Source organism: Oncorhynchus masou, chromosome 5 (genome assembly GCF_036934945.1).
Source record: "Oncorhynchus masou masou isolate Uvic2021 chromosome 5, UVic_Omas_1.1, whole genome shotgun sequence".
NCBI lineage: Eukaryota > Metazoa > Chordata > Actinopteri > Salmoniformes > Salmonidae > Oncorhynchus > Oncorhynchus masou.
This window is the reverse complement of record NC_088216.1, coordinates 48,664,944-48,689,985: the sequence shown is the minus strand read 5'-3', so window position 1 is coordinate 48,689,985 and position 25,042 is coordinate 48,664,944. Positions and strand designations below refer to the sequence as shown.

The 25,042-nt window shown below is 45.9% G+C and overlaps 1 protein-coding gene across 1 annotated transcript in view; it reads right to left on the bottom strand.

The window, feature by feature from the left end:
• The window catches only part of LOC135539741 (contactin-2-like), an 86,881-nt gene that overhangs the window by 13,221 nt on the left and 48,618 nt on the right, over positions 1-25,042 (bottom strand). Inside the window, exons 2-13 of the mRNA XM_064965827.1 lie at positions 12,101-12,238; positions 5,763-5,904; positions 5,475-5,647; positions 5,105-5,200; positions 4,129-4,341; positions 3,678-3,780; positions 3,167-3,348; positions 1,206-1,342; positions 916-1,045; positions 633-783; positions 262-389; positions 1-70 (exon numbers count right to left, since the gene is read on the bottom strand). The exon at positions 1-70 is cut by the window's left edge and continues 106 nt beyond it. Coding sequence (XP_064821899.1) covers positions 1-70; positions 262-389; positions 633-783; positions 916-1,045; positions 1,206-1,342; positions 3,167-3,348; positions 3,678-3,780; positions 4,129-4,341; positions 5,105-5,200; positions 5,475-5,647; positions 5,763-5,904; positions 12,101-12,167 — 1,592 coding nt within the window. The 5' untranslated portion in view covers positions 12,168-12,238. The remainder of the gene's footprint in view (positions 71-261; positions 390-632; positions 784-915; positions 1,046-1,205; positions 1,343-3,166; positions 3,349-3,677; positions 3,781-4,128; positions 4,342-5,104; positions 5,201-5,474; positions 5,648-5,762; positions 5,905-12,100; positions 12,239-25,042) is intronic.

Below are 25,042 nucleotides of genomic sequence, written 5' to 3'. Positions count from 1 at the left end.
CACTGCAGCGTGACGTTCTCTTCCTGGTTGATGTCAGCGTTGGAGGGAGCTAGGGTGATTTTAGTGGCATCTGGGGAAGAGAGGGGAAGGAGAAAGCGAAGGAGGAGAGTAGGGGAGGAGTAAAACTGTCTTAAAACAAACACTGGTGTTTCAGTGGCCAGTGTGTGTGTACACGTGTGTAAGAATGTGCATGCCATGTGTGTGCAAATGTGTGTGTGTTTTTGCGTGTGTATGTATGTGTGCATCCATGCTTTTGTGTACCTCTAACTGACAAGTGTCCAGTGCTGTTGGCCTTGCCCAAGTAGTTCTCAGCAAAGCAGGTGTACTTCCCCTCATCTGCCCTGCTGATGTTGTGGATCCACAGGAGCCCATCTGGAGTCACTGTCACCCTGGGAGAAGAAGCAGGAAATGTAATCTTTATTATCCCAAATGTTTTCATGAGTTTGCAGTTTGCACTTGTTGTTGAGTATTGGACAAAATTGAAGCTAAAACATGAGACACTTTTCTTTCAGATCACATTTATCTTTTAATCCCCCCCCCAGAACTGTTGAGGCTTTCTGAATCAAGCCTCAGTAAGTCTGAATCTAAGGTTAAAGTGAGGTTCAGGGTCAGGTGTGTGTTTGTGCATGTACCTGCTGCTGTTGGTGAGGAGCTCAGTGCCACGGCTCCAGAACAGGGTAGGTTTTGGGGCGGCTCGAGGCCGACACTCCAACATCACCTGCCCCCCTCGGGCTGCTGGGACCAACCTCCTCACCGGGTTGGAGCGGAAGTCTGGGGCCTGGACTGGAGACCACAACACAGGGGGGAGGACAGGGAGTTAGAGAGGTTAGAACTCGGGTGTTAATTAAGTTGCATTTCTCTTGGGCTGCAGTGTTTATGGGGTTTGGTTTTAACCCTTGAACCCTGACCTCTCACCTTGCACCCTCAGTTCGGCGTTGGAGTAGATGGTGTCGTGTTTGTTTTCAGCCACACACTGATACATCCCAGAATCCTCCAGTGCCAGGTTGATGACCTTCAGACGACCCCCATTGACCTCCACTCGGTCCTGATGTCAGAGGGATGGATGGAGAGATAGAGGAATGGATGGATCGAGATATAGATAAATGAATAGGGAGGGGGAAAAACATCACACAAGGGAGGGTAGAGACGAGCGACATGGGCTTGTGTGTCTATGTGTACGTGTGTGTGTGTGTGTGTGTATATACCTGTGTGCTAAGGGGCTGTCCATTACGTAACCAGCGTATGGAGGGTCTTGGTTTGCCAGCAGCCACACAGGTCCAGTGCAGTTCTGAACTGATCTCCACCTCCGAGTCACTCATCACCTGCAGCCACTCTGGCTGGGCTGAAGGGACCAAACAGATACAGGGACAAGTTCACAGACAAATTCAGGTAAACACGGATGGTTCTGATGGTCATATAATGGTGATATTCAGGGGGAACAGGGTTTCAGACTTGCTGCTGGATACTACACTGAACAAAAATATAAACATGTAAAGTGTTGGTCCCGTGTTTCATGAGCGGAAATAAAAGATCCCAGAAATGTTCCATATGTACAAAAGGCTTATTTCTCTCTGTTAGTGAGCATTTCTCCTTTGCCAAGATAATCCATCCAGTTGACATGTGTGGCATATCAAGAAGCTGATTAAACGGCATGATCATTACACAGGTGCACCTTGTGCTGGGGACATTAAAAGGCCACTCTAAAATGTGCAGTTTTGTCACACAACACAATGCCACAGATGTCTCAAGTTTTAAGGGAGCGTGCAATTGGCATGCTGGCTGCAGGAATGTCCACCAGACCTGTTGACAACAGGCCTCACACTCAGACCACGTGTAACCACGCCAGCCGAGAACCTCCACATCCGGAGACTAGCCACCAGGACAGCTGATGAAACTGTAGGTTTGCATAACCAAAGAATTTCTGCACAAACTGTCAGACACCGTCTCAGAGAAGCTCATTTCATGCTTGTTATCCTCACCAGGGTCTTCATCTGACTGCAGTTCAGAGTCATAACATTCAGTGGACAAATACTCACCTTCGTTTACCACTGGCATGCTGGAGAAGTGTGATCTACATCCTGGTTTCAACTGTACCAGGCAGATGGCAGACAGCGTGTATGGTGTTGTGTGGGCGAGCAGTTTTCTGATGTCAACATTGTGTTATGGGCAGGCATAAGCTACGGACAATGAACACAGTGTCACGACTTCTGCCGAAGTCGTTGCCTCTCCTTGTTCGGGCGGGGCTCGGCGTTCGACGTCACCGGTCTTCTAGCCATCATTGATCCTTTTTTCATTTTCCATTGGTTTTGTCTTGTCTTCCCACACACCTGTTTTCAATCCCATTCATTACCTGTTGTGTATATAACCCTCTGTTTCCCCTCATGTCTTTGTCAGAGATTGTTTTATTGTCAGTGTAGTGTGTTTGTTGTATAGGTGCGCGTCGGGTCCTTGTACCCATGTTTGTTTGTTATGTACTTTTAGTGTTATGGAGCATACTCCGTGGACTTTATTAAAAGACTCCATTTTACACTCCATTTGACTCTCCTGCGCCTGACTTCCCTGCCACCTATTACACCTATGCATGACACACAGCTGAATTTTATCGATGGCAATTTGATTGCACAGAGATACCGTGATGAGATCCTGAGGCCCGTTGTCGTGACATTCATCCACTCTCTCCACCTCATGTTTCAGCATGATAATGTACGGCCCCATGTCGCAAGGATCTGTAGACAATTCCTGGAAGCTGAAAATGTCCCAGTTCTTCCATGGCTTGCATACTCACCATACATGTCACCCATTGAGCATGTGTGGGATGCTCTGGATTGACGTGTAAGATGGCGTGTTCCAATTCCCGCACATATTCAGCAACTTCACACAACCATTGAAGAGGAGTGGAACGACATTCCACAGGCAGCAATCAACATCCTGATCGACTCTATGCGAAGGAATGTGTCGCCAGATACCGACTGGTTTTCTGATCCATGACATACCTTTTTTCGTTAAGGTATCTGTGACCAACAGATACATATCTGTATTCCCAGTCATGTGTCATTCATAGATTAGGGCCTAGTGGTTTTTCAATTGACTGAGTCCCTAATATGAACTGTAACTCAGTAAAGTCTTAGAAATTGTGTGTGTGTGTTTGTTTGTGTCTCTACCCTACCTTGCACGTTGATGCGTCCCTGGTGTTTGTCTCGGCCCTCAGAGTTGTAGGCCTCACACTCGTACACGCCCTCGTCATGGAAGGTCATCTCAGGCAGAGTGAGGATGGGTCCCTCTGCACTGGCCCCTGCCTTAGACGGCAACAGACCATCCACCTTCCTCCAACGCAACTTTGGGATGGGACTAAGGTGAGGGAAGGGAAGCAGTGGTGGATAAAGAGGGAGAGAGGCATGGGCAGAAGGAGGGGAAGGTGGAGGAGGAAGAGGACATTGGAGGAGGGAGAGGCAAGAAAAGGGGAATGCAGGGCGAGAGTGTGTGGATACAGTATACAACAAATCGTGTATAGAGAATGCCTACATACTTTATCGCATTCCTCTAATTTTTATTTATTGTGTTTTTGTTCTACCCTGTTATTTTTAGTATTAAATTTTTATTGATTACTGCATTGTTATAAGCTTGCAAATTGGAGATATTTTAACAATATGGGATAATAACATGGATCAGGGACTTACTTTCCGTAGGCAAAGCACTCCAGCTGGGTGGTGTGTCCTGCCAGGGCGTACGTTTCTGCTGGAAAACGCACTTTGATAGCAGGAGCTGACTTCCTGATATTGGCTGTGGTTAATAGAGAGGACATGTCAACAACAGCGAAAATGGCTGATGTGAAATAAAGCAAATTATAAGCTGCAACTGCACTTCAAGTCTCTCCTCTTAGAGGAGAAATATACAGCACTGTATTCTTTGTAGTTCCTTGTCAATTGAAATGTCAAACGCTTTTCAAAGCTGCACAATTACCGTGTAAGAGGAACAGAGTACTTGAATAGGCCTTTTTTCTCTACACACATATACACACACACACACACACACACACACACACACACACACACACACACACACACACACACACACACACACACACACACACACACACACACACACACACACACACACACACTCCTGTACCGTCTGGCTGCACGGTGAGCTGGTTGGCCTTGCTGAAGGTACTCTTGGTACTAATGTCCATGTCGATGGTGGTGAAGCAAAAGTAGCTTGCTGTATCGTTAGGCTCCGCCTTGGCCAGGTACAGGTTGCCCGTTACCTGGGAGACGAACCACCTACCCCCTTCAGGCTTCACGAAGTTGGGGAAGTCGTTAACGAACCAGCGGTAGGACAGCGCTAACGAGAGGAGAAAGGGACAGAAAGAGAGAGAAGGGAGAGCAAGAGCGAGAGAGAAGACGAGGAGGAGAGTGAGAGTTAATCAATGTGCCATAAATAGGGGCTTATCAATGAAAACATTCCACAAACTAGTTCAAGGGAGCACTCAGAGAGAAAGCAGAGATTGGAATAAAAGGCATCTCAACAGTTTTTAACCCCCAAACCATAAGACTCCTGAACATGTAATCAAATGGCTACCCAGACAATTTACATTGTGTGCCCCCCCCACCATCTCTGCTCCTCTCTGTTTATCTTATATGCATAGTCACTTTATTAACTATACATTCATGTACATACTACCTCAATATGGCCGACCAACCAGTGCTCCCGCACATTGGCTAACCGGGCTATCTGAATTGTGTCCCACCACCCACCACCCGCCAACCCCTCTTTTACGCTACTGCTACTCTCTGTTCAACATATATGCATAGTAACTTTACCCTTACAATATATACATGTACATACTACCTCAATCAGCCCGACTAACCGTTGTCTGTATGTAGACTTGCTACTTTTTATAGCCTCGCTACTGTATATAGCCTGCCTTTTTACTGTTGTTTTATTTCTTTACCTACCTATTGTTCACCTAATGCCTTTTTTGCACTATTGGTTAGAGCCTGTAAGTAAGCATTTCACTGTAAGTTCTACACACCTGTTGTATTTGGCGCACATGACAAATAAACTTTGATTTGATTTTGATTTGTGTGTGTGTGTGTGTGTGTACCTGGATAGTGGGCGGGGGCCTGACAGGCCAGGAAGGCACCTGCACCCTCGTACACTGTCTGCGGGCTCTGCCCTTCCCCAGAGAAGTCATGGAGGTCTAGAAAAACAGTAAAGAAGGATATCACAAGAAGATAGAAAACAAACTACACGAGACGATGAAAAAAAACTCAGTCAAGAGTACCACAAGACGAAAGTGTACTTCTCGCTGATCAATTTCTTCTTTTCACTATATAAACCAATCAATGGACTGAGATGAGATCCACAGAAAAGAGAGTTTGATGAATAACAACGGGGATCCAATACATCTTGATTAATATGCATCATCACAGAGAATGGTAAATACATACATATGAATAAATTAATGTACTTACAGCCGAATTTGAGATTGGCGACGCGGCTGAGTATGGTGCCACAGCGGTTCATGGCCAGACACTGGTAGGAGCCTCCGTCACTGCCGTACTGGGGACCACTGATCACCAGGTTACCGGCTACCAGTGTATACCGGAGGTCCCCTACTGGGACATTCGTACCATTCACATGCCACCTACCGGACAGGGAAGAAGTTACATAACGCTGTAGAGATGAGCACTTAGTACCTGTACCACCTCTCTGATGACTGCTTCTCAGATGTGTGTGTGTGTGCACATGTTTGTTCTTACCTGTACGTAGCAGCAGGGCTGGCTCTAGCCTGGCAGTTGAGAGTAACTGTTCCCTTACTGAGACCTTCTGGGTAAACCACACTGCTGGGCTGCTCCTCAAACACTGGCCCACTGTCATGACCCGTTATGCACACGTCCCCGCCTGTCAACACACACACACACACACACACACACACACACACACACACACACACACACACACACACACACACACACACACACACACACACACACACACACACACACACACACACACACACACACACACACACACACACACACACACACAAAATCAGAATGACCAACCACCCAATATCCTACTACCAGCCCCTTCCAACCAATCAAGATTAAGAGAAAACAATTAGATTCCAGATGTTTTTAAGGGTCTTTCCCTTTTCAAACTGTATTCAACTAGAACTGTGTTGTGCTGCGGCTGTTGAAAGACACTAACATTTCAAAACAACTTGTTCTGTATTACTATAACATATTTTTTCTTAATTAAACGGAAAGGGAGCATCCCCAAAACACCATGTACCACCATTCAGAAATTCAGTTGGTGGTAAATACGAGTTTCATCTGTGCTTTGGGAAGCCAAAGTCAGAAAATGTGGAATTGTCTAATTGAATGAGAAATGTTCACAAATTACAGTGGAAGTATTTGATTAAATGTAATCTAATCCATTTTAATCTCATCTAAATAATGTACTCTGGGATGGTGTTGAGATGGCCTGTTTTCCCCTATTCCCTGTTCCCCTGACAGAAAACCCATAATTATGTGTTCATGGCTCAGAGATGTGTGTGTGAGTGTGAGTGTGAAGCAGGAGTTGTGCAGGCAAGCATTATGGTAAAACAACCATCTGCACTGAAAGTGGGAGTGAGATCCAAAGGGTGGGAGTCTGGAGGGGATACAGGCTGTCAGGGGCAATACTGTTCGGTACGACAGTGATGAAGAGAGAACAAGGGGAGAGGGACTTAAATGGGGAGAGGACATAGAGGTGAAGAGTGAAAAAGAGATTGAGTGTTGGGGTGGCTAGAGGGAGGAGAGGCGCAGGTAAAGGTGGAGAGGGGGATGAACAGAGGAGAGTAGAAGAGTGGAGGGGTGGAGAGAGAGGGAGATGAGAGAAACAGAAGGTGCAGTAGAAACAGCCGGTTGGAACAGACAGCTAGCTATTCTCCAGGTACACAGAGAATCTGTCCGTGTTATACAGCGCAAATTGGGTTAGAGACGCCTCATGAACATATGGGAATCTAATGCTGAATCCTCGTGGCGCAAAAAGTGTGTGCGAGAGAGAGAGGGAAAGAGGGAGGGAGGAAATAAGAGATAACAGGAAGAGATGGTACGGTTGCACATGAGTGTGTGTGTGTGTGTGTGTGTGTGTGTGTGTGTGTGTGTGTGTGTGTGTGTGTGTGTGTGTGTGTGAGAGAGAAGGGGAGCTCTTAAAGTCCCAGTGCAGTCAAAAACTATGAGGTTGGAATTACACTGTAAAATGTTGACAATTATGATAATGCCCTTATAGTGAAAGAATTGTTTAAAAACACTGCTTTAAATTTCAGTCTGTTTTGGTGGGATGGAGTGTGGGCTTGCCTGGTGACAGCACCAGGCAATACAAGTTAATAGACCAATAACAAAGAGAGAGTTTCAAACCTCTCTGCAAAAACAGCACATTTTCTGGTATTTTTGTTTGTTTTCAATTAAAATGGTTTAAAAAAAAGTAAGGTACTTCAACATTTACCCAGAAATTATTTGATATTGAGATAAAAATAGCTGCATTGGACCTTTAAATCTGGGGCAGTGAGAGACACACAGGCTGTTTGGGGACTCTCTAATCAGTCTCTCCTCTCTCTGGGTGTTAGCTATGCTGGGGTGCTAGGATGCTGTGTGTGTGTGTGTGTGTGTGTGTGTGTGTGTGTGTGTGTGTGTGTGTGTGTGTGTGTGTGTGTGTGTGTGTGTGTGTGTGTGTGTGTGTGTGTGTGTGTGTGTGTGTGTGTGTGCATGTGCGCGTGCATGTGTGTGTGGAGGGGGACGGCAATCCCCCAACCATACAGAAGATACATTTCCAAATAATTTCATACCCTGGAAAAATCCAAACCTACCAGCTAACAGTGCTGCATGTTAGAAACCTGCCATACAAACCACTGTTCGTGTTAATTTTGAGGTGTGGCAATGAGAGAAGGCAATGAGTAGCTCTCAATATCTAAATATCAAATCATTTAGACTTTTCCTAGCCTTCTAGACTTTCCCAGTTTTTCCTAGCCACTGTGCTTCTACATCTGCATTGCTTGCTCTTTGGAGTTTTAGGCTGGCTATGTTTTTAAGCACTTTGACATCTGCTGGCTTTATAAAATACAGTTGATTGATTGATTTGATTGAACAAATAGGCCCATTCTTTCACAGCAACAAAACAGAATAACCTGAGGTAGGCTAACTATGGACTTCCCAACCAAACAGACCGACAGTTCTTGATCGTCAGATACATTCAATGTTCTTGTTGTGTCCCTGGGTGTGTCTGTGTGTGTGTGTGTGTGTGTGTGTGTGTGTGTGTGGGGTAGTATGTGTACTGGTTTTCCTACATTCTCAGGACCCCAATATCCCAACATTTCACCTGAAAGAATCATTATTCTATGGTGTAGATCCTCTCACAAGTTGCCTGATCAGCTGCTCCATTATTGGAAATATGACAGGTAAGCTTGCATGCATGATACAGGCTATGACTTTGTTAGCTAGCTAAATAAGCTATTTTAATGACCATTTTTTGAATTGTGATTAAGTCATACAACTATCACACCCGTGCATATTATTTAAAAAGACACTGATGTTCAAGATAACATACAGTTCATCGGAAAGTATTCAGAACCTTTGACCTTTTCCACATTTTTTTATGTTACAGCCTTGCAAATGCATCAAATGCATTAAATTGTATTATTTCCCTCAATCTACACACAATATCCCATAATGACAAAGCAAAAAAAGGTTTTTTTAAAATGTTTGCAAATGTATTAAAATGAACACTGAAATATCACATATGCATAAGCATTCAGACCCTTTAATAAGTACTTTCTTGAAGCACCTTTGGAAGCGATTACAGCCTCAAGTACTTTTGAGTATGACGCTATGAGCTTGGCACACCTGCATTTGGGGAGTTTCTCCTATTCTTCTCTGCAGATCCTCTCAAGCTCTGTCAGGTTGGATGGGGAGAGTTGCTGCACAACGATTTTCAGGTCTCTCCAGAGATGTTCGATCGGGTTCAAGTCCAGGCTCTGGCTGGGCCAATCAAGGATATTCAGAGACTTGTCACAAAGCCATTCCTGAGTTGTCTTGGCTGTGTGCTTACGGTCATTGTCCTGTTGGATGGTGAACCTTCACCCCAGTCTGTGGTCCTGAGGAGGTTTTCGTCAAAGACCTCTCTGTACTTTGCTCCGTTCATCTTTCCCCTCGATCTTGACGAGACTCCCAGTCCCTGCCGCTGAAAAACATTTCCACAGCATGATGCTGCCACCACCATGCTTCACCATAGGGATGATGCCAGGTTTCCTTCAGATGTGACACTTGGCATTCAGGCCAAAGAGTTCAATCTTGGTTTCATCAGACCAGAGAATCTTGTTTCTCATGGTCAGAGAGTCCTTTAAGTGCCTTTTTGGCAAACTCCAAGCTGGCTGTCATCTGCCTTGTACTGAGGAGTGGTTTCCGTCTTGCCACTCTACCATAAAGGCCTGATGGTATGTATTTATGAGTGTGGCCTTGTATATGATTGTCTGTGTATGTTATTCACTTTTTGTTTACTGAGCGTAGAAAGTTAACACATACTGTGTGTCAAAGTGTGTCCATTGGGATGTATGAGCGTGTGTGTCTGTTTCTGGGTTTCTGTGGCCTTGCATCTTTTGCCAGAGTATGTATGTATACTCAGCAAAAAAAGAAAAACGTCCTCTCTCTGTCAACTGCATTTATTTTCAGCAAACGTAACATTTGTATAAATTTGTATGAACATAAAAAGATTCAACAACTGAGACATAAACTGAACAAGTTCCACAGACATGTGACTAACAGACATGGAATAATGTGTCCCTGAACACAGTAACAGTCAGTAAGTATCTGGTGTGGCTGCATTAAGTACTGCAGTGCATCTCCTCCTCATGGACTGCACCAGATTTGCAAGTTCTTGCTGTCAGGTGTTACCACACTCTTCCACCAAGGCACCTGCAAGTTCTCTAACATTTCTGGGGGGAATGGCCCTAGCCCTCACCCTCCAATCAAACAGGTCCCAGACGTGCTCAATGGGATTGAGATCCGGGCTCTTCGCTGGCCATGGCAGAACACTGACATTCCTGCCTTGCAGGAAATCACGCACAGAACGAGCAGTATGGCTGGTGGCATTGTCATGCTGGAGGGTCATGTCAGGATGAGGCTGCAGGAAGGGTACCACATGAGGGAGGAGGAAGACTTCCCTGTAACGCACAGCATTAAGATTGCCTGCAATGACAACAAGCTCAGTCCAATGATGCTGTGACACACCACCCCAGACCATGACGGACCGTCCGCCTCCAAATCGATCCCGCTCCAGAGTACAGGCCTCAGTGTAACGCTCATTCCTTTCGACGATAAAAGTAAATCTGACTATCACCCCTGGTGAGACAAAACTGAGGCTCGTTGGTGAAGATCACTTTTTGCCAGTCCTGTCTGGTCCAGCGACGGTGGGTTTGTGCCCATAGGCGACGTTGTTGCCGGTAATGTCTGGTGAGGACCTGCTTTACAAAAGGCGTACAAGCCCTCAGTCCAGCCTCACTCAGCCAATTACGGACAGTCTGAGCACTAATGGAGGGATTGTGCGTTCCTGGTGTAACTCGGGCAGTTGTTGTGGTGATCCTGTATCTGTCCCGCAGGTGTGATGTTCCGTTGTACCGATCCCGTGTAGGTGTTGTTACACGTGGTCTGCCACTGCGAGGACGATCAGCTGTCTATCTGGTCTCCCTGTAGCGCTGTCTTAGGCATACGGACATTGCCATTTATTGCCTGGCCACATCTGCAGTCCTCATGCCTCCTTGCAGCATGCCTAAGTAACGCTCACGTAAATGAGCAGGGACCCTGGGCATCTTTATTTTGGTGTTTTTCCAGAGTCAGTAGAGAAAGGCCTCTTTAGTGTCCTAAGTTTTTATAACTGTGACTTTAATTGCCTACCGTCTGTAAGCTGTTAGTGTCTTAACGACCGTTCCACGGGTGCATGTTCATTAATTGTTTATGGTTTATTGAACAAGCATGGGAAACACCCATTACAACGAAGATCTGTGAAGTTATTTGGATTTTTACGAATTATCTTTAAAGGCAGGGTCCTGAAAAAGGGACGTAATTTTTTTTTTACTGAGTTTATGTATGTGTGACTCCTCCTTCATGTTGAGTATTGATTAATACTATACTAAGTTTTGTTTATGCAGATTGTGTGTGTGTGTGTGTGTGTGTTCGTGTGTGCATGTGTGATTCACTTCATCAACAGTCCAACAGAGCATTGATGAGGCTAATAATTACAATTTCATGGACTCTGTGCTGTCCACAGGGATTGACTATGAGTAACTGCACATTTGGCAACAGTGGAAAATCTTGTTCATTTCAACAAAGGAACGCTACACCATCTTCATCTATCATTCATGAGATCGCTGAATTATTTCAACTCTGTCGTCAAGTAAATAAAAAAAACAAAAAAATCGAATCCCTTGTGCCCGCTGGTCTAAAATAACAACATTACATTTTAATCTGGCCTGAAGCCCCCCAGAGGTGCAGAACCCTTACTTTTGGTTCTCCAGACACACACTCAACCCCCAAACCCACCCATCGCACACCAAACCATCAGTCTGACAAGATGCATGGTCATGTTGAGTGTGTGTACGTGTCTGGAGTGAGAGGCTGTGGGGGCTAGGGGAGCACAATAACTGAAAGAGGTTGCATGTGGGTGGGAGAGGGAGATTTTAATAACAATGACTGAGATAGTGGATGTGTTCATATTGATGGTGAAGTAGCCCGGAGCTGAAGTCCATCCTAATTTACTAGTCAATTCAGGAAGTGAACAGCACTCTTATGGAAATGTCATTTTATCCAATTCACCATCCAGGACTGACAGTAGCCACATTCCTTGGTAGTATTGAAAGATTCGAACTAATGGAGTGGACGTGAGCGGAGATCTGACAGTAAGTGGTGATGCGAGGAGGAACGGAACTGACATTGGAACATAGGGTAAGGAGAATAAAAGAGAAAGGGGAGGAGAGGGAAATAGAGAAGACAGGAGGAGATGAATGGAGAGGAGGGAGAAGTAAACAGAATATACAACACAAAGAGAGAGAGAGAGAACTTACCGACAGCGTAGCTCAGAGCTAATGGGATGAGGCTCAACAGAATCATTCTCACGCTCCAACGCACCATTCTCACGCTCAGATCAGAACTGAACCGGATCAGAACCACACCAGAAGGAAGGAGAAAAGGCTTATCAGTGCCTGTGGAGAACAAAAAGAATGACAGATGTATTATTTATTATTTATTTATTACTACAAGGCTAGCTCTCTATTGCTAACACATGATCTATAAGCAGTCACATTCACTTTTTCTAAACATTCTCACAGTACAGGGTCTCTAATGTCTGTGGACTGAAGCAATGTGTATCACTACAGCGGGGGTTTGTCCAAATGGCACACTATTCCATACATAGTGCATTACTTTTTACCAGAGCCTTATGGGCCTCGGTCAAAAGTAGTGCGATATATAAGCAGTAGGGTGCCATTTGGACAAGCACCCCTACTAAGTATGCTCCAGTGGCCTTCTCTCTTCAATAGCTATATCTCCCGCTGCCTTTCACACACCCAGGAGACTGTCTTCCCGCGCTCTACTTCAGGTTACATTACAGAATAAACACTATAGCCTAAGGTAGATAGACAAACAGATAGTACTGGTCATTCTTGGTACACAGCATTGCAATTATCTCTCTCGGGCAATGTGAAAAAGCAGCTTGGGGGAAGAATGGGCGAGGAAAGAGCATTCGCAGTGATTTAAGATAGATTTTTGTTGAGATTACATAAAATGTATTGCTCTTAAATAAATTGTAGTGCTCTTACGTTCAATTTATAACTCTTTCACAAGGTGCAAACAGAACATCTCCTTGACAATGTCTTCTCTGACCTTCTTATTCTCCCTCCCTCTTTCTCTCACCCTCCTCTCCTTTCCTGTCTCGTTTTCTCTCTCTCAGCTGGAAATGCTGGCAAGACACCAACCTAACTTAAAAATCAGCATTACATGACAGAAAAATAACTTAAAAACACAATAGCCTAACACGATCGTGGAAAGCAACGAGAGGGTTTTCATTCGTTAAGTGTTTTATTCTCTTCAAATCCAATAGGTCCAAAGTCTTTAGAGAGAAACATCAATAAGCCAGGAAGGTTCCGGCTCTTTAACTTGGAAGCTGGCACAGAAGGTAGAATTAGATCTAGTACATCTGTCGGAACTTCTCCAGACAGCTCACAGCCTAGTAGGCTAATTTACAGACCAGGAACAAGTTACTCCATGGCAGAATTCCCTGGACAGACCCCGCTAACATAATCTACTCTGTCAGCCTGTGTTCTCCCTCTGTGCTCTCCCTCTGTGCTCTCCCACTCTCCCCAAACTGTCACCTTCTGACACTTCACTGGATACTACTGTTATTAAACACAGAGAGAGGGGGGTGAGATAGAGATATGAGAGGGGGGATAGGGAAGAGCGAAAGAGAAAGATAGCAATAAAAAAGAGCAGAGAGAGGAGAGAAAAACAGACAAAAAGCGAGCCAGGCAAAGACAGAGAGATATATCTCATCAAATCAGCTCACAGCTTAATGACTGTGGAAGGAGGAGATGAGAGCATATCACATTGCTCTCACGTCTTCATGGCACCTCAGCCAAACAACTGGGTCTGGTTCAACAGTCAGCTCAAAGTAGATAGAAACATTCATATGACATGCTTTAATAGGGCTTGGATACACTGAAATGATGACATGACAAGACAATTAGGTAGTAGTGACAACCAGGAAAAGTATCTGGTCGCTTTGCAATGGAGCATGACTCCTTCATGACTCCTGCAGATGCAGGTGCGTCACTTTAAAGATCAACGCCGTCAATTTGTTGCGCCTGATGATTTCCATACGGCATCTCATTGCCAGCCAAACCAATTACCAACAACCAGGTGATGTGCATTTAGCAATCAATGGAACCACGACTGAACAAAACACGTCTCAACCCTCAGGGAACGAGAGTTTCCTGTAAATTTGTCCATATGAATTGTCGTATCGGGGTCAAATCTGTCCAATATGGGCAGTCAGTGCAGACCCTTCCATTTCTGTGTGTAGCGCTGGGGAATATTGTGTCCCATTGACGATCCTCAGGGTGAGTCACCCATCAGTGCACACCTCTTCCTCTCTTCCTCGCTCTTCCTCGCCTCCTCATCTCTCTGCTCCTGTAATTGGAACTCAGAACTCTGACACATTCTGACAGATAACAGTAATGGAACCAGCACTGTTCCAGTCTAGACAGGAAGCGTTCCTCCCTTGAGCACTGATCTAGGACCTGCTTTACCCTCTCCTAATCCTATGACCACAAGGGGGAAATCACAAAACTGACCTTAGATCATTGTTGTCTGTTTTGATCTCGGCTGAATTATTTTGGGCTGTTTCTGGGGGCCGGCTGGTCCAAGCAACTTAACCAAGGACCACAGATGGGCTGTTTATGAGGAGTGGTTAAAAACTGATGGTGTCTCTGGAGAGGAGAGGGCCCAGATTGGTGATTCTACAGTTTAGAGTGAGCAGGAAAGAGAGGGTACACACACACATACACACACACACACACACACACACACACACACACACACACACACACACACACACACACACACACACACACACACACACACACACACACACACACACACACACACACACACAGGTTCTGAAATTAGAACCATTTGCGATTGATTTTATTATTAGTGTCATGCAAGGATGCACAGAATACATGGACTTATAAGACACTGTTTTCGCTGTAGCAAAATAAAATCATTTGTCTGAGTGTCTCTGATGGCTGATTGCAGACTCAATGTGTACCACTCTCTCACTCAGATGCTTGTTTCCTCAGTTTGAGTCCAGCCGGCTATACTGCAGCGCTCTTAGCAGCCCCTTCGCGAACAACAAAACGCCACACACACGCTCTCCACACAGTATGGAAGGCTGGAGACCGAGCTAAGCCTTTTAAGGATGCTCCTCTGTCAGTGTGGGTGTTTTCCCAGAGGCCCCTCAGTTATCCACCATCATCTGCACATTCTTCACATAATATGGATGACTGGGTCCGGATCACAGTAAAGGGCGGCTGGTACTGTATAGGACGGCTGGTGATGTATTCCATCTTTGCAGTGTGCAAGGCTAGTGTGTGTGTGTGTGTGTGTGAGGGGGGTGGTATGCTGTAGTTGAGTGCTTGAGTTAACACCGACTTCACTTGTGTGGAGTGGAGTGTTGGTCTGATTGCTGGAGAAATCTCTGCAGCTCACTCCCTCTCGTCTCTCCCCTCCTTTTCACAATATTCTCCTATGTGTTCCTCCCCTCCATCCATATACACTGAGTCAACACAGACTGAGCAATGGCGCTAGCAGAGATGGTCTCCTCGTTTCAGGTTCTAAGAAATCTATGCAGTTCTTTGTTAATTTATGTATTATTTCTTACATTGTTAGCCCAGACAATCTCATGTGTTATTACATACAGCCGGTGAAGAACTATTGGATATTAAAGTGATGTCAACTTACCATCATTACGCCCAGGAATACGTCTTTCCCAAAGCGTATCCTTTGCTCGGACCTCCACCCTGGACATGGGATCTAATCCCAGAGGCCGACCCAAAACAATGCGGTCGCCGCAGGAGAGGCAGACGGAGCAGCCTACTGGTCAGACTCAGAAGGCGAGCACAGGATCCACCGCTTCCGAGCATATTACTTGCCAATGTCCAATCTCTAGATAACAAGGTGGACGGAATTAGGGCACCGAGTTGCCTTCCAGAGAGACATCAGAGATTGTAACATTCTCTGTTTCACGGAAACATGGCTCACTTGATATGTTGTCAGAGTCGGTACAGCCACCCGGTTTCTTCAAGCATCGCGCCGACAGAAACAAACATCTCTCTGGTAAGAAGAAAGGCGGGGGTGTATGCCTTATCATTAACGACTCATGGTGTATTCACAACAACAGACAGGAACTCAAGTCCTTTTGATCACCTGACCAAGAATTCCTTACAATCAAATGCCCACTGCATTATCTTCCAAGAGAATTCTCTTTGACTATAATCACAGTCGTGTACACCCCCGGCCCTGAAAGAACTTCACTGGACTATATGTAAGCTGGAAACAATACATCCCGAGGATGCGTTTATTGTAGCTGGGGATTTTAACAAAAATAACCTAAGAACAATATTTCCAAAATTCTATCAGCATATCGAATGTGCAACACAAGCTGGTAGCATTCTGGGTCATTGCTATTCGAACTTCCGCGATGCATACAAAGCCAACTCCCGCCCTGCCTTCGGCAAGTCTGACCATGACTCCATTTTTTTGCTCCCAGCCTACAGACAGAAACTAAAACAGGAAACGCCCGTGCTTAGGTCAATACAATGCTGGTCTGACCACACTTCAAGATTGCTTCAATCACGTGGACTGGGATATGTTCCCGGATAGCCTCAGACAACAACATTGATGTACAGTTGAAGTTGGAAGTTCACATACACTTAAGTTGGAGTCATTAAAACTTGTTTTTCAAGAACTCCACCAATATCTTGTTGACAAACTATAGTTTTGGCAAGTCGGTTAGGACATCTACTTAATGCATGACACAAGTCATTTTTCTAACAATTGCTTACGTACAGATTATTTTACTTATAATTCATTGTATCACAATTCCAGTGGGTCAGAAGTTTACATACACTAAGTTGACTGTACAGCTTGGAAAATTCCAGAAAATTATGTCATGGCTTTAAAAGCTTCTGATAGGCTACTTGACATCAATTTAGTCAAATGTAGGTGTACCTGTGGATGTATTTCAAGGCCTACCTTCAAACTCAGTGCCTCTTTGCTTGACATAATGGTAAAATCAAAAGAAATCAGCCAAGACCTCAGAAAAAAAATAGTTGACCTCCACAAGTCTGGTTCATCCTTGGGAGCAATTTCCAAACGCCTCAATGTACCACGTTCATCTATAAAAACAATAGTATGTATGTATAAACACCCTGAGATCACGCAGCCCTCTTACCGCTCAGGAAGGAGATGCATTCTGTCTCCAAGAGATGAATGTACTTTGGAGCAAAAAGTGCAATCAATCCCAGAACAACAGCAAAGGACCTTGTGAAGAGGCTGGAGGAAACAGGTACAAAACTATCTATATCCACAGTAAAACAAGTCCTATATTGACATAACCTGAAAGGCCTCTCAGCAAGGAAGAAACCACTTTCAAAACCGCCATAAAAAAGCCAGACTACGGTTTGCAACTGCACATGGGGACAAAGATCATACTTTTTGGAGAAATGTCCTCTGGTCTGATGAAACAAAAATAGAACTGTTCGGCCATAATGACGATTGTTATGTTTGGAGGAAAAAGGGGGAGGCTTGCAAGCTGAAGGACACCATCCCAACCGTGTAGCACGAGGGTGGCAGCATCATGTTGTGGGGGTGCTTTGCTGCAGGAGGGACAGGTGCACTTCACAAAATAGATGGCATCATGAGGTAGGAAAATTATGTGGATATATTGAAGCAACATCTCAAAACATCAGTCAGGAAGTTAAAGCTTGGTCGCAAATGGGTCATCCAAATGGACAATGACCCCAAGCATACTTCCAAAGTTGTGGCAAAATGGCTTAAGGACAACAAAGACAAGGTATTGGAGTGGCCATAACAAAGCCCTGACCTCAATCTATAGAACATTGTGGGCAGAACTGAAAAGTGTGTGCGAGCAAGGAGGCCTACAAACCAAACTCAGTTACACCAGCTCTGCCAGGAGGAATGGGCCAAAATTCACCCAACTTATCATGGGAAGCTTGTGGAAGGCTACCCGAAACGTTTGACCCAAGTTAAACAATTTAAAGGCAATGCTACCAAGTAGTAATTGAGTGTATGTAAACTTCTGACCCACTGGGAATGTGATGAAAGAAATAAAAGCAGAAATGAATCATTCTCTACTATTATTCTGACATTTCAGATTTGAAAAATAAAGTGGTGATCCTAACTGACCTAAAACGGAATTGTTTCTAGGATTAAATGTCAGGAATTGTGAAAAACTGAGTTTAAATGTATTTGGCTAAGGTGTATGTAAACTTACAACTTCAACTGTATACGCTGACTTGGTGAGCGGGTTTATAAGTGCATCGGAGATGTCGTACCCTCTGTGACTATTAAAACTTTCCCTAACCAGAAACCGTGGATTGATGGCAGCATTCGCACAAAACTGAAAGAGCGACCCACCGCTTTAATCATGGCAAGGCGACCAGAAACATGACCGAATACAAACAGTGCAGCTATTCCCTCCGCAAGGCACTCAAACAAGCAAAGCGTCCGTATGGAGACAATGTAGAGCCGCAATTCAACAGCTCAAACATGAGACGTATGTGTCAGGGTCCAGAGTCAATCACGGATTACCAAAAGCAAACCAGCCCCGTCGCGGACATTGATGTCTTGCTCCCAGACAAATTAAACAACTTCTTTGCTTACTTTGAGGACAATACAGTGCCACTGACACAGTCCACTACCAAAGCCTGTTGGCTCTCCTCTGTGGCCAACGTGAATAAAACATTTAAACGTGTTAACCCTCGCAAGGCTGCCGGTCCAGATGGCATCCCTAGCCGTGTCCTCAGAGCATGCGCAGACGAGCTGGCTGGTGTGTTTATGGACATATTCAACCAATCCCTATCCCAGTATGTTGTCCCCACATGCTTCAAGGTGGCCACCATTGTTCCTGTTCCCAAGAAAGCTAAGGTAACTGAACTAAATCCCTATCGCCCCATTGCACTCACTTCTGTCATCGTGAAGTGCTTCGAGAGACTAGTCAAGGATCATATCACCTCCACCCTACCTGATACCCTAGACCCACTGCAATTTGCTTACCACCCCAATAGGTCCACTGACGATGCAATCACCATCACACTGCAAACTGCCCCTATCCTATCTGGAAATGAGGAATACCTATGTAAGAATGCTGTTCATTGACAGCTCAGCATTTAATAACACCATAGTACCCTCCAAAGGTGCAACAGCACCTCTTCAACCTCAGGAGGCTGAAGAAATTTGTCTTGTCATCTAAAACCAATCAACTTTTACAGATGCACAATCGAGAGCATCCTGTCAGGCTGTATCAGCGCCTGGTTCGGCAATTGCACCGCCCTCAACCGCAAGGCTCTCCAGAGTGTAGTGCGGTCTCCACAACACATCACCGGGGGCAAAATACCTGCCCTCCAGGACACCTTCAACACCCGATGTCACAGGAAGGCCAAAAAGATCATCAAGGGCAACAACCACCTGATCCACTGCATGTTCACCCCGCTATCATCCAGAAGGCGAGGTCAGTACAGGTGCATCAAAGCTGGGACCGAGAGGCTGAAAAACAGCTCCCATCTCAAGGCCATCAGACTGTTAAACAGCCATCACTAACATAGAGAGGCTGCTGCCAACACATAGACTCAAATTTCTGGCCACATCAATAAAGGGACTGAAAATGTATTACTAGTCACTTTAAATAATGGCACTTTAATAATGTTTAAATATCCTACATTACTCATCTCATATGTATATACTGTATTCTACACCATCTTGCCTATGCCGCACGCCATCGCTCATCCATATATTTATATGTAAATGACATATTCTTATTCATCCCTTTACATTTGTGTGTATAAGATAGTTGTTGTGAATTTGTTAATTACTGTTAGATATTACTGCATTGTTCGGAACTAGAAGCACAAGTATTCCGCTACACTCGCATTAACATCTGCTAACCATGTGCACGAGACCTATAACATTTGATTTGAGTGTGGTTGATGGTACTTTTGGCAATTGACATTCATATTCATATGTGTCATAATGCTGCCTCCCAAACCACATCCCACAGACAGACACCACAACACCTCTTTCTCCATCTATCCCACCATCGTTCAGTACTCTCCTTGTCTACCTTCTCCTCCCTTCAGCCCTCCATCCCTCCATCCCTCCCTCTAAAATTGTCATGCTCCATAAAGGAGGGAAGGACTGCCTGAGGCCATGGAGCTTTTAGCTCAGCCCAGACATCTGCCAACAGGACACACACTCCCACAAGGACCACACACACACACACAGGACACTCTCATAATGGCACTTAACACCCCAGGTGGGCTGTTTGGGACACCGCTCTGTGCAGGGGGAAGGAGAGAGGGAGGAGGAGAGGATGAAAAAGGAGGTGGGAAGGGGATGACTGACAGGGACACCAGAAGACAAAACCTTTAATTATTGAAGTCATTTTTTATCAGCTAAGATCCCAACAGTCCTGCCCTACCCTCTGTGGTGACAACTAATATCCTGTCTGCTCTGGCCTTGGAGCGTCACACACACACACACACACACACACACACACACACACACACACACACACACACACACACACACACACACAGCTCTGAAATGTCCCGTCTTCTTGGCGATAACCATCTCTTTAGCAGGTGTTTGATGAGAAAGCAGAGGGTGTTAGCTGTCCCTGCCAGGACCCCTGAGAACATCAAACATAACACTGATCTGGTCCCTAAATCCATCTCTGGGATGAACTGTGGTGATTGGGAGCTCTGGATGGCTTCTACATCATACACCTCTGTGAATAGCATACACACACACACACACACACACACACACACACACACACACACACACACACACACACACACACACACACACACACACACACACACACACACACACACACACACACACACACACACACACACACACACACACACACACACACACACACACAGATCCCTAGCTGTTGATTCAAAGATAAAGAGGCTTGAAGATGGAGACGGCTGATATTGCAGCGTGAGATGACAGCCACTGGCAGCATGACTGGAATCATAACCTAGTCATCCCATCAAACACACACACACACACACACACACACACACACACACACACACACACACACACACACACACACACACACACACACACACACACACACACACACACACACACACACACACACACACACACACACACACACACACACACACAGAGGTAGAGATCATTACCACACCTTAGTAAGGAAGGTCAGGGACAGCTTAGCTGCAATTTCACAGGTAAATTGTTAAATAGCTCCAGATTTCAACACCTAATAATATAATGCACAGTTTCACAGCTGGAAGATGTAGCACCTCAGACAGATATCTGTGACAGTCACATTAGCATTATCCTGCACATGCACACACAGTATATCCTCCTGGGTATATGGAATTCACACTCAACCTGACTTTAATGGTTTGACTACAATTCACACTATTGGGCTTGCAAATCCGACAGACAAAGAGTACTCTACGCACATACATTGGCAGGCACAGACTGTAATGGTTTTGACTTGAGGTTATTGTTTGTGGGGGTGCCAGGTAGGTTGTGCCTACCAGAGAAAATATTGCTTTCTCCTGTTTGTGTGTGAGGGAATGAGTCCCGTCTGGTCCGTGAAGTCTACACCGATACGAAGGACTCATGCAAAAGTCAGTATGGACATACACTTTTCATAAATCCTTAAAACATTGGAAATAACTTCAAAACAACTGTTCTGTTGCATGGGTTGTAATACCAACATAAATACTCACACATAATAATATAACAAACAATAAGCTCTGGTTCCTCAAGAAAAGTCCTGTACTTCAGGCCGAAAAGATTCCAGCCCGGTAAAGGAGTTCAGTGAACTCAAGTGACCTTAGTCACGCATTGTTTGTCCGTTAATAAAAGTGTAGGGTAAACCCAGTCTCTATCATACAATCAAAATATCAAACTATTTTACCACACAGCCCTAAAGAGTATCAAATCTCAGTAGTTTTCAACTACAACTTGTCACGCCCTGATCTGTTTCACCTGTTCTTGTGATTGTCTCCACCTCCTCCAGATGTTGCTTATTTCCCCAGTGTATTTATCCCTGTGTTTCCTGTCTCTCTGTGCCAGTCTGTCTTGAATGTTTTCAAGTCAACCAGCGTGTTTTCCGATGCTCCTGTTTTCTATTCTCTTTTTCTTGTCTTCCCGGTTTTGACCCTTGCCTGTTTTTACTGGACTCTGTACCCGCCTGCCTGACCCTTCTGCCTGCCCTGATTTCAAGCCTGTCTGCCACTCTATACCTATTGGAAACTCAGAATATGGTTTTGACCTTTTGCCTGTCCACGAACATTCTCTTGCCTACTCCTTTTGGATTATAAATAAACTACATAGACTCTAACCATCTGCATCTGGGTCTCGCCTTGTGCCCTTATAGTACGAACGTGCCATGGCAGACCCAGCAGACTCGGACCAGCTTCGCTACGCTGTCCCCCAGCAGGGAGCCACCATCGGGAGACATGAGGAGCTGTTACAGGACCTTTTGGTAGGGCTCCATTCCTTGGCGGAATGCAACGACCAAGGGTTTAAGGAGATTATAGAGCAAATCAGGGAGTTAGCTCAGAGGCTGCCTGCTACCTCTAAGAAACCCCAACCACCCAGTAATTATTTCCCCTATTAGTGGTGAGCTTGTACAGCCTACCCCAAGAACCCTGCTTACCTCCTCCGGAGTGATATTCTGGGGATCCTGGTACCTGCCTGGTACCTATCTCTGTGCTCTCTTATTTATGAGCTACAGCCATCTTCGTTTCCTTCAGACCGATCTAAGATAGCAGATGTTATTACGCTAATGTCGGGAAGGGCGCTCTCCTGGGCTACGGCAGCTTGGGAGCAACAATCCACCATTTGTTGTCACCTGGAGGATTTCATGGCAGAAGTGAGGAAGGTATTCAATTCTCCGGCATCCGGGAGAGAGGCGGCCAGTAAACTTATTGAATTACGTCAAGTCCCGTAGTGTGGCAGACTACGTGGTTGATTTTCACACGTTGGCCATCGAGAGTCCCCGGAATCCGGAGTTTTTTTCCAAAATGTTTCTTCACAGATTATCTGAGGTGGTAAAAGATGAGCTAGCTGCACGGGAACTACTGGTGGACCTCAACTCCCTCATTGCCCTCACCATTAGAATTGATGGACGCCTAAGGGAAACACAGGTGTGAGAGGAGGTCTGGTCACTTGTTCATCCACAGTGGCTCGCTCACCTCCGAGGGAACCCGGAAGTCCCCAATAATGGTTTTTCCAAGAGGATCCGAAGCCACCCGAGCTCCCTCAAGAATCATTGACGATGTGTGAGTCGGATATACCAGAACCTAGGGGACGTTCACTTATGCTAAGCTCCAACAGTTGTCTGTATTGCGGTGCTGCGGGGCATTTCATTGCTATCTGTCCAGTGACCTGGCGACTCCCCTCTCTGCACTCACCTCTCCCAAGGTACCGTTCACATGGTCCCCAGCAGCAAACAAGGCTTTTGTGGATTTGAAGCAACGATTCACCACTGCCCCATCCTCATTCATCCGGATCCAAACCGTCAGTTTGGCGTGGAGGTTGACACTTCCGACATGGGGGTACGGGCCGTTCTTTCCCAGCGATCCGTCCTGGACCAAAAGCTTCATCCCTGTGCCTTCATATCCCATCGTCTCAACTCGGCGGAGAGGAACTATGACGTTGGCAACCAGGAACTCCGAGCAGTAACGATGGCCCTGGAGGAGTGGAGGCATTGGCTGGAAGGGGCGGAACATCCATTTTTGGTTTGGACCGACCACAAGAATTTGGAATATCTCCGCACAGCCAAGTGCTTTAACTCTAGGCAGGCCCGGTGGGCTCTGTTATTCACTAGGTTTAATTAAACCATCTCCTACCGCCCAGGGTCCAAAAATGTGAAGCCAGACGCCCTTTCCCGTCTGTACAGTTTCGCTGCCAAACCCTCAGAATCAGAGACCATTCTCCCTGCCTCATGTTTGGCGGCTGCGGATGTCTGGGGTATTGAGGCTTTGGTTCGCAAAGCACAACGTTCCCAGCCGGACACTGGGGGAGGCCCGGCTAACCGGATGTTCGTTCCAGACTCGGTCCGGTCCCAAGTCCTGGAATGGGCTCACTCCTCCAGGCTTACCTGTCCCAAGTCCTGGAATGGGCTCACTCCTCCAGGCTTACCTGTCATCCTGGTGATCAGCAAACCCTGGCTTTCATCCAACAGTGCTTCTGGTGGTCCACCATGGCTCCTGATGTCTCGGCCTTCGTTGCCGCATGCATGGTGTGTGCCCAAAACAAGACTCCACAACAAGCTCCGTCTTGTCTCCTTCAGCCACCTCCTGTTCCTCATCGTCCCCGTTCCAATATTTCCCTGGATTTTGTCACTGGGCTTCCTCGGTCAGATGGCAACACCACCATCCTGACGGTGGTTGACAGGTTCTTCAAGGCCACCCATTTCATTCCTCTTCTAAGGAGACGGCCCAGCTCATGGTGCAGCACGTCTTCCAAATCCATGGACTCCTGGTCAACATTGTCTCAGATTGGTATCCTCAGTTTTCATCACGATTCTGGAAGGTGTTCTGTACCCTTATCGGGTCGTCAGTCAGCCTGTTCTCCGGGTTTCATCCCCAGTCCAACGGCCAGTCGGAGCGAGCTAATCAAGATATGGAGCCTGCACTCCAGTGGCTTGCTGCCAGTAAGCCCGCCACCTGGAGTCAGCAACTGGTCTCGGATGAATATGCCAGGAACACTCTCCCCTGCTAGGCTACTGGACTATCCCCCTTCGAATGCTCCATGGGATATCAGCCTCCGCTCTTCCCAGAGCAAGAAGTGAAGGTCAACATACCTTCAGCTCAGATGTTCGTCCGTCGCTGTTGGCATACCTGGAAAAGAGCTTGGGCGGCTCTTCTCAAGAAAACCTCCAGGTATCGTCGACAAGCAGACCGCCACTGGACTCTGGCTCCTCACTATCGGGTCGGGCAGAGGGTATGGTTGTCCACTCGGCACCTACCTCTCCGGGTAGAATCCCGTAAACTTCCCCCTCATTTCATTGGTCCTTTCCCCATTTTTAGAGTCGTTAGTCCCACTGCTATCCATCTGCTGTTGCCCCGTACCCTCTGTGTTCACCCTACTGTTCATGTGTCCAGGATTAAGCCCTTGTCTCACAGTCCTCTATATTCTGTTTCTAG